Raw genomic sequence first — 9880 nt, 5'->3', positions numbered from 1 at the left:
TAGTTTGGTTTGGATTTTTACAATTTAGAACCAATATTGCATGACTGATATGAACCTTCTTCCACTGGGAGCACAGATCAGGAAGCAGTGGGCACATGGCCCACGATTTTCTGTCCACTCGTAATTAAACAAAAGCCCAACAGTAAGAATCGTCACCTGAAACTCTGCCCCACAGGGTTTCTGATGTTTGAGACGGGTAACCCTGCAGGAATACCCATCCTGCATGGAACTATTTGGGCAATTTTGATAGTTGCGGAGAGATCTAAAGCCCAGACTGCTTTATTCATCCAGTTAAAACAGTGTGGAGGCAGGATACCCACATTATTCAATTAATTCAGCTCTTTATCTTAAACAGCAAAGGCACCATAACCTGCTGTGTGTGTATGAACACTAAACTCCCCATTTTAGAATTACCAAGCCAAAGTGTTCAGTTTAATTCTTTTTTTGTCAGGGACACTTTACAGAATGTAAACGAAGAATCATAGTGGAATGTGCTGAGTATTTTAATTGACTTTAGTTCCTGTTTAACTAACATTTATTTTTCCTCAGATCCACAGCAGCAATTACAATTCCTGCACACATATTCTGGGAATCCAGTAAGATCGAATTGACATGTGGTAGGAAAGAAAACCTCGGCTTGTAAAAGAAAAGCATGTCACTAACATATATAGTAATAAATCTTTATTTGATAATACTGTATTTTTCCATGAATTCAGTCCACATGGAATTTACTACATGAATTATACAGAGTAACAAACACATGCGCAAATGTTTCTCATCGTCCTTTTATATGCTTACAGATCAAACAAATTGCAAGTCTCTGACTTTTTTTCTTCTAACAATCATTGCAAAACATCAAAGCCTTAAATTATGGCAGCATTTTCTGAACACGTATTACTTAAAAAGCATAGCTTTAAAAGAATTATAAGTTAAACATTCTATTAATAAACCTTTAAAAAAAAGAATTACAGAAGAAATAGATCAAATCTTAGCGTCTGGGCATTAAGTACAAAGATACTTCAAGAATGTAGAAAAATAACTTTTGGTATGTGACATTCTATCCATAGTGTTAATGAAGCTCATATTTTATACTGGTAATCCTAAAAGAATGTTAATTACGAAAGAAATATCCACGAGGTATTTACAAGGCAGCTGTACTAGTGGTGAATATGAATATTTCAATGTTTTTCATCAGAGCCAATTTTTTGTTATAAAGCTTTGAACAATCGGCCTCCAAATAATGTATCTCGAAACTGAAATCTCTGATAAATCAAATTTGTGATTCATCCTCCTCTGTACTGAACTTTCACCGTCTCATTTCCAACACAGTGAGTGAGATAACGAAATAATGTTGAGGACTAACTAAATTCTACAGTTAAAAGAGAATATTTAATTTGCAAAACAAAGGCATTTCTTTCAAATTTCAATCTTTTTAAATAATGCTATCTCACTTTTATAAAAACAGAAAATGCTGAAAACACACAGCAGGCCAGGCAGCATCTGTGGAGAAAAGAAGGTTGAGTTCATGTTTCAGGTCAGGGGATGTGATGAAAGGTCATCGACCAGAACCGTGAACCCTACCTTGTCCCCTCCACAGATGCTGCCTTTCCTGCTGATGTTTCCAGCATTGTCTATTTTTATTTCAGATTTCCAGCATCTGCACTATTTTGCTCTTTTGCTATCTAACTTTGTATTTATTTATACAGCGAAAGCCTAACACTCTCCATAACCTTCATGGTACCTTGCCTCTGACATTTAAAAAATACATATAAAGGAGGTTCGACAAATAACTTCAAATTTTTCTTATGATGTTCAAAAATTCACACTAATAAAAATGGATTTACTTTTGATTCTTGGTAATTCCAACAAATACATGATTGGTCTATCTCTAGCATTTGCTGAAATGCCATTACCACAGCAATCATTTTTGTAGCGCACTGGGCTATGCATAAACTAATGACTTGGATTTTGTCGGCAAAGTCAAAGAATATATTTAGATAACTATTAAAAAACAATGATTATCATTCAAGAATTAACCTACTGCAGCAACCAATTCAACACAATATGATGGATCATTTAGAAGGTGAGGAAGTTAAAGGACTAGGAACAAGTTTAGGCAATTCACAGCCCCTTGAGCCAATTCCGGCATTCAACATCATGGCTGATCTGTGCATCAACCCCAATTTTCCGCTGTTGCTCCTCTCCCTCAATACCCTCACCTAACAAAAATAAATTATCGATCTCAGTCTTAAAAGCTTCAATTGACCCAGCATCCACAGCCTTTTAGGAGAGAGGGTTCCAGATTTCTACTATCTTCTGTGTGAAGAAGTGCTTCCTGGTTTTATTCCTGAATGGCTTGGCTCTAATGTTCCCCATTGTTCTGGATTCCCCCACCAGTGGAAATAGTTTCCCCTTATCTACCCTATCGAATTCTTTTTATCATTTTAAATGACTAGTTGAGTCATTTCTGAACTTTGAAAATATGTATGCTTTCTTTGCTGATTACATATTTGATTTTTTTAGCGATGAATGATAAGTATTCAAACTGTAAATTATTAACAAATTAGAAACTGGCTATTTCTTAACAATTCCAAGGGTAGAATTTATTTCCATTAACTGTGAATGTCAATAGTATTCCAGACAAGTGCTTGTAGGTAAAGCAAATTTGCAGAATGGTCATTTTGACAACTAATTCTTGGGCGCATGGGGGGTGGAAATACCATATTCATGTAATAATTACAAGATTGAAGTGGGCAACTGGGCAATGTAGTGGGTTCGACATGGGCTTTTTATCTCCAGGACCCGAGGTCAGGTCTAGCCAGGACTGCTGGAATGAAAGTCTCCTTTCTCTGTTGACGGTAAGGATCCTAGTTTGTGCAATTATAATGCAGTTCTTAACAGTCATGGGCCTACAGAACAAAACTGTTCCTAATATAACGCAAATTGGAAATCTTGTTTAGGGAGGGAAATAAAACAAAAATGTCAACATTGGTGCAGTAAGGATGCTCTCCTGTTTAGCTCTCTCTCTCCTCCTGTAAGACGCTCCTTAAAACCACGTTTGTGGCCACCTGTCCTAATACCTCCTTAATTGGCTCGGTGTCAAATTTTGTTTCATAGCACTCCTGTGAAGCGCCTTGGGACATTTTGCTATGTTAAAGGCGCTATATAAATGCACGTTGTTGTTGGCTGGGGAATGTTGCTGGGACAAAGTAGAGGAAGCTTCATTCTGCATCTGGCAGTGCTGTACCTGAACTGGAAGTGCTGGAAACTAATGCTAGGTGCCTGGAAATGGTAAGAGTTCCATTCCCAGTATGAACATCTCTTGATGGAACACAAAAATGTAAGAATAAAAAAATAGTTAAAGATTATCACAATACATATTACAATTATGGCCTTAATGATAATCAATATCATGGCTCATATCTGGTTAATATTTTTACTATTGTATATTATTGTGACAACCATAATTGAAGTAAGAAGAGTTATTAAGTTGCAAAAGGAATAAATATTCAAACACTTTCAGCATTGATTATCTTTTTCAGCTTGCAACATATATTTCTATCATGCAAAGTCTACAACTGCAGTATTATGTTAAGTTATTGTGACAGACTTATTAAATTAGATCAAGAATAGAGTTCAGAATCCACAGAAACAGCATTTCCTAAATAAAATGGGGAAAAATGTCATTTTTGGACATGAATGCAAATGCACTACTCTAGGCCTTCAAGGGGTTAAAAATACTTACAAAAATCGAGGAGTCAATCCTCACTTTTAACACATTCAGACTTATACCAAATACTTTCAGCTTACTGCAGCTTTCTAAAACAAACAAAAGTGCATTTCTACTTCTAGCCAGAGAAATGCACAGTCACTGTACAGCTGATGCCAAAATGCAAAATATAAGTATATGCCATGTTACATACAGGTATCACCAGACAGTAAGCAAACAGACCTGCTATATTGGACAGAAGAAATTTGGGTTACATTTTTCAGATTATAGACAACACTGTTTTTGCGTGAATTTTCTGTTGAATGGTGAATTAGATGTAATAAAGTTATGGATCTTCTACATCCAGAAACTCTTTCTTGGGTTGAGATACACCACGGTACCATGCACAGGAGTCATCGCTCCTCTTAACGCAAGCATAGTGCTTGGCCTGACGTCCGTCAATGCTTTTCTCGGTCACCCAGTCTGTCCACAGGCACTCACTTCGAGAGGTGATGTAGCAAGGAATGGATGGACATCTGACGATCTAATGAGGAAAAGGGCAAACAGATTAGTGTGGATGTTGAACAGCTTCCTTGGTAAAAAAATTAGCAAATTGCCAACAATAACCCACTTGTTTTATTGATGCGCTTATAGATTGGTTATATTGCTAGCCAATGGCAATATTGGATTGCTCTGACACCATTCTTGTTCCTGTTACCTTGACGCGGTTCAATTTTCCACATCTCGATCAGTTAGGCATCTCGTGTTTACGCCGAATCAAGAATACTTGGGGCCCTGGGCACCAAGACCCTCCACGCAATCCTCCCCCAACCAATTAAAACCCACCCCAATGGAGAAGGATGGGCTGCTGCTCTCCAACACTAGGACTCATGCGTGTTGAAGGACAGCTTATAGTTTCAATTGGATCGGGGGCGGGGGGGGGGAGGGTGAGAAGGCTGTGCTCCAGACAGGTTGCCTATTGGCCATGGCTTCACCCCCAAGCAGGGGCCCCACAATTGGCTGTGGCCCCTGGACACAGGCCCCATAGACCCATGCATTAGTGTGCCACTGTGTTGAATTTATGGCTGCGTTACCGTGTATGGCCCTTCATAGATAACATTTTTCGGTGCCGAGATTGCAGGACCGCTGACCATAAAGCTCTTAAAGTTTTCGCAAGTTAGAAATAGCCAAACCAACGGGATCTCCCAGGATAAATATTAAGAACTTGCATTTATATACCATCTTTCATGTCCTCAGGATGTCCCAAAGTACAGTAATCGTTATGTAGGCAAACACAGCACAGTAATGGGATACATGACCACAAAATCTATTTTGACAGTGTTAGTTGAGGGACAAATATCAGCGAGGACACCAGGAAAACACCCTGCTCTATCCTTTGACTAGGTCGGGCCTCAGTTTAACATCTCATCATCACCTCTGTCAGCACAACACTGCCCCAGTGTCAGCCTAAATTAAGTGCACAATATCTCGCGTGAGGGTTGAACTCACAACCTTCTGACTCCAGCAAGAGTGCTACCACTGTGCCAAGGCAAGCACCTCTTAGAATGGCAACAGCCCTGAAAAGGCTACAGCTGAGATTTAAGGAGATGTGGGTACTTAAATGCAGATGGTGAATAAAAGCCTTTCCAAGAATTATAATGGCGATTATTGACCATATAATGAGCATGGGAAATTGTTGGCCAGTCTTCCCAAAGACTGTTTGCTCCAATTAAAATGTTGCTGGCAAAAACAATGAATAACAAAATAAATGAGGAAATGAAGTCTTTGGGCAAGCTTACAACTACAACCCATGGCACACTTAACATCTTAAACGGGATTCACACAATGAATCATTCTACCACAGCTTAGCTGCAGAGTGCATGGTCAGTTACTGGGTGGGCTTCGAGTTAAGCACATGTCGGTCACTATAGGTGCTCCGTGATAAGAAGGCACCGAGTACAAGGTGTGACAGAAAAGGAGTTTCATGTTTCTTATAAGAAAGTCTATGGGAGAGAAATTGGGTTCATTTTCGACCCAATGGGTGGGCCGCTAACGGGGCGCAAATACCTTTGCGACCAGGCGCGGTGCTGACATCAACTCCCGTCCTATTGGGCGGGAATTTAGCGGCAACACTATGGTGTTGCGCCCCGATCTCCTGCGCCCGGAGATTGTGACGTCATCACTGTGCGCATCGCCCCGGACCCAAAATTCACTTCTGTCCCTGCAGCAGCGCTGGGCGAAAACACTGACAGCTGCAGGAGGCGTGGATTGGGCGGCCGGCGATGATTAAAGGCGAGGTAGCCCAGGTAAGTAAAAAAAACCTACCTTTGTTGTTGTCGGTATTTGCAATGGGACATGCTAACTCCCTAACTGCCCGCGATGGTTCTGACCGTGCGGGATCGCTGCACGGCCCAATGTGCAGCGCTGATGAGGTCTCCCCCCCCTGTCTGCGTCCTTTAGCGCTCCAAGAAGGAAGTGGAGTGCTTGATTTTCTTCCTGAAGCACTAAAGCCAATGTTTTGAAAGCTGGGAAGCATTAGCGCCTGGAGCTAAGTTTCCCAGCTTTCAAAAGTTACCGCCCCAAACGGGCGATGATGAATTTCACTCCCTATTTATTTTAGTATCATTGTAGTCTGGCAGTCATGAAATGTTGGGTACTGCTAATTGCTCATCAACCTATGTATAATAGGGCAGCTGTTGATCATTCTGCCATCTTCATTTACACCCTATCTAGACTCATCTTTTGTTTCTTAACTTGTCCCATTACCATCTGCTTTTGCCTTGCACCATCATCCCATTTGTCTCTTAATCTCTTCTGCCTTCCACCCTATCATAGACCTTCCCTTTTGTTCTTTCCTCCCCTCCCCGCTTTCCCTGCTCCTACACGTGCTTAAAAACCAGTTACATCTCTAACTTTTTCCAGTTCTGACGACGGGTCATCGACCTGAAACGTTAACTCTGTCTCTCTCTCCACAGATGCCACCTGATCTGCTGAGTGTTTCCAGCATTTTCTGTTTTTATTTCAGATTCCAGCATCCACAGTATTTTGCTTTTGTATGTATAATAGACATTGGAGTCTGCTGTACCCTACGCCGTTTCAGAGGCACTGCAATGTGAATGTTTGCTTGCTTGCTGTGTCCATTGTATTAAAAACACTTCATTAATATTTGTCTCAAAGTTGCTCCCATGGAAGAAACGGTAGTTTAATCGATGTAACTATTTGTACTGCTCTTTTTTTGACAGGCATCTGTCCAGCCCCGCCCTCCACCCCCGCCCCCGCAGATTCAAGAGCAAGTGTAGTATTGAGGTCATGTAGTGCTATGAGGGGGGCAGGGGGCTGAAGCAGGAGGAAAAAGGCAACGGTAAGGGAGAGGACAAGGTAAGAGAGGAGGGGAAGGGCTAGAACAAAGGAGGAGAAGGAGAGAAGAGGGATAGAGGAAGGAAAGCGAGAGGAGAGGAGGGGATGAAGGAAGGGAGAAGAGATGTATGAGGAGGAGATGAGAGGGGAGGGAAGAAGTAGAGAGAGAAAGCAGGGGAAACAAAGGCTGGAAACTAACAGAATGAGGAGCAGGAGTCCAGATTTTCAGCTGAATGTGGGCAGGGGAGAGCCAAAACGTTCACTGTGGGAGTGAGCGACAATTCTAGATCGACTGGGCCTGTATTCACTGGAGTTTAGAAGGATGAGAAGGGATCTCATAGAAACATATAAAATTCTGACGGGACTGGACAGGTTAGATGCAGTAAGAATGTTCCCGATGTTGGGGAAGTCCAGAACCAGGGGTCACTGTCTAAGGATAAGGGATAAGCCATTTAGGACCAAGATGAGGAGAACCATCTTCACTCAGAGTTGTTAACCTGTGGAATTCCCTACCGCAGAGAGTTGTTGATGTCCGTTCATTGGATATATTCAAAAGGGAGTTAAATACGGCCCTTACGGCGAAAGGGATCAAGGAGTATGGAGAGAAAGCAGGAAAGGGGTACTGAGGTGAATAATCAGCCATGATCTTACTGAATGGTGGTGCAGGCTCGAAGGGCCGAATGGCCTACTCCTGCACAAAGTTTCTGTTTCTATGTTTCTATGTAGTGAGCTAAACATTCCCTCCCCAAAGATTCCAAAATCCTCACCCCCACCTGTCTAGACTCTGAAAATCCTCATGGTGCAGGTGGGTGAAGCTAAACATTTACCTCTTTCCCTTCCCAGGCACTTGAATTCCGTTCAGCTGGGGAATAGGGAGCGGGTTTTCCAGCTAACGTGACCCTAACAGATTTATAATGGAAAAGGGCCATTTACAACACTACCAAGAGGTGTAACTGCCACTAAAGGTAGATGTTGACACTTCCACAATGGATTCGACCATGGAGAGAGGCTAACATATGATTTTTCAATACATTGTTTAATGAGATGTTGCAACCCACTCAGCATTTTATATATATATATATATATATATAAAGTAGATTTGTCCATTCCAGTGCAATTAGCTGTAGAAAACCCAAACTTGTTATTTTTTAAAGCCATCAGAAACTGCAGTCAAAACCTTACTCTTGGTGTCCTGGGACAGACTGTTCACAACTGCGACAATCAACGGTAATTATTATGAAGTAATATGGGAGCAGAGAAGCCTCGACCACAATGGTGAACCTTGGTCTCCAAAATCTAGCTTAGACTGCATAACAAATCAACCAGAAAAAAGAATTCAAGTCAATGTTCAAGTGAACATTCTATCCAGATCTAAACTGAAGACTGTTTGGACAGCAGTTGGCGTTTATCCCAAGTACATATCACGATTTTTCTGAAAATGTTCTCCTCTAATTCCTACTCTGCTGAAGGTAGTGACTGCTCTTGGGAGATGTTGACGGCAGACCCTCCGGAATTTTGGCCAACTGGCCATACCCGAGTCCAGCAAGTGTATTGGCATCCACATGTGCAATTCCCTCAGGGGTTAAAAAAATAATCGACAGTGGGAGTCCTGGATGTTTTACTTTCCCTAGACCAGGGACACCGAGGCGAATTGTAGCACTGCCCCTGGACCCAGTGCTGAGATCAATTAATTGAGCACAGGCCATGGATTGAAGTTACAACCTGTTCATTTTTGAAACAAAAATGTTTCACTAAAAAACAGTTGTAAAACAAATGTGATTTGTGGTTTCCAAAGTTGGTTTTAAAAATAGCATATAGATCAGTAAGGTTCCAGCTTTGATCCATGGTCTGTGTTCAATTGACTGATCTCAGCAAAGGATCCAGTGGCAGTACTTCAATCCACACCACATTGTTCAGTTTATGAAGCAACCAGGCAGCCACAGAACTCTTTGCTCATACTTTCTATCCAACATTTCTCATTTTATTCAATAGTCTTCACTTTCAAACACAGCATGTAATTAACTTGCATTTTGCAGTGATCTAGATTTTAAATTTGTAATAAAAACTTGTCCCTGGCGGACACACTGTTCCAGTGAACTATTTTGGCTATCAGAATGTACACATGATGATCGCCACTGACATATCTTCCACTTCACAGCAGGGCAGTTGAAGACATGACGAGGCACCAATCTATCTGAAGATGCACCAACTTTAACAAGCTTGTGCATTCATGACTCAATTTTCACCCAAATAATGTTCTCATCACACAGCATTTTCTTGTTTATTATCTCATGTGTTTTCTCTTACCTTACAATCACACCCCATTTGGTATCTCTGGTTCAAGCTTTTCTTCTGTGTGGGAGTTAGCATGTCCCATTGCACAATAAAATCACAGAGTGTGATTAACATCTTTCCATCTTTGCCCAGTTTTCCTGTGGATATATTAAAATGAACCCAAATCATTTTCAAAGATCAGTGGATTTTTTGCCTTTCTTTTCTTCATGTACAATCAAGAAAAAATAGACTGACTGGGTTTAGCATGTCAAGTTGACGAAAACTTCTTGTTTTGTGCATATTTATACATCTGAGGCCTTGACTGTTTGTCTTTTAATATTGGAGACCATGATCTCCTCCATTAGATTCCTGGTCATTTTTTATCTGCTCAAGAATGTCAGGGGTCTCAGTGCTGGGGATGAAACACTTCCCAACTTGTTGTACCCTGCTCTACTCTGCTTCACCAGTATGTCTCAAACCCAACCTCAGGACTGTAGCCCCTACTGCATACTTACAGCTGCTCTGAATGTGAATGCTAAT

At 41.2% G+C, this 9880-nt stretch overlaps 1 protein-coding gene across 1 annotated transcript in view; it reads right to left on the bottom strand.

Moving 5' to 3' along the window:
- Positions 1–666: 666 nt before the first annotated feature.
- The window catches only part of timp2a (TIMP metallopeptidase inhibitor 2a), a 66155-nt gene continuing 56941 nt past the window's right edge, over positions 667–9880 (bottom strand). Inside the window, exons 4-5 of the mRNA XM_070857767.1 lie at positions 9374–9498; positions 667–4253 (exon numbers count right to left, since the gene is read on the bottom strand). Of these exons, the coding sequence (XP_070713868.1) occupies positions 4056–4253; positions 9374–9498 (323 nt within the window). The 3' untranslated portion in view covers positions 667–4055. The remainder of the gene's footprint in view (positions 4254–9373; positions 9499–9880) is intronic.

The sequence above is a fragment of the Pristiophorus japonicus genome, chromosome 16 (genome assembly GCF_044704955.1).
Source record: "Pristiophorus japonicus isolate sPriJap1 chromosome 16, sPriJap1.hap1, whole genome shotgun sequence".
NCBI lineage: Eukaryota > Metazoa > Chordata > Chondrichthyes > Pristiophoridae > Pristiophorus > Pristiophorus japonicus.
Note: the sequence above shows the minus strand (reverse complement) of the source record. Positions and strands in the feature narration are given on the sequence as shown.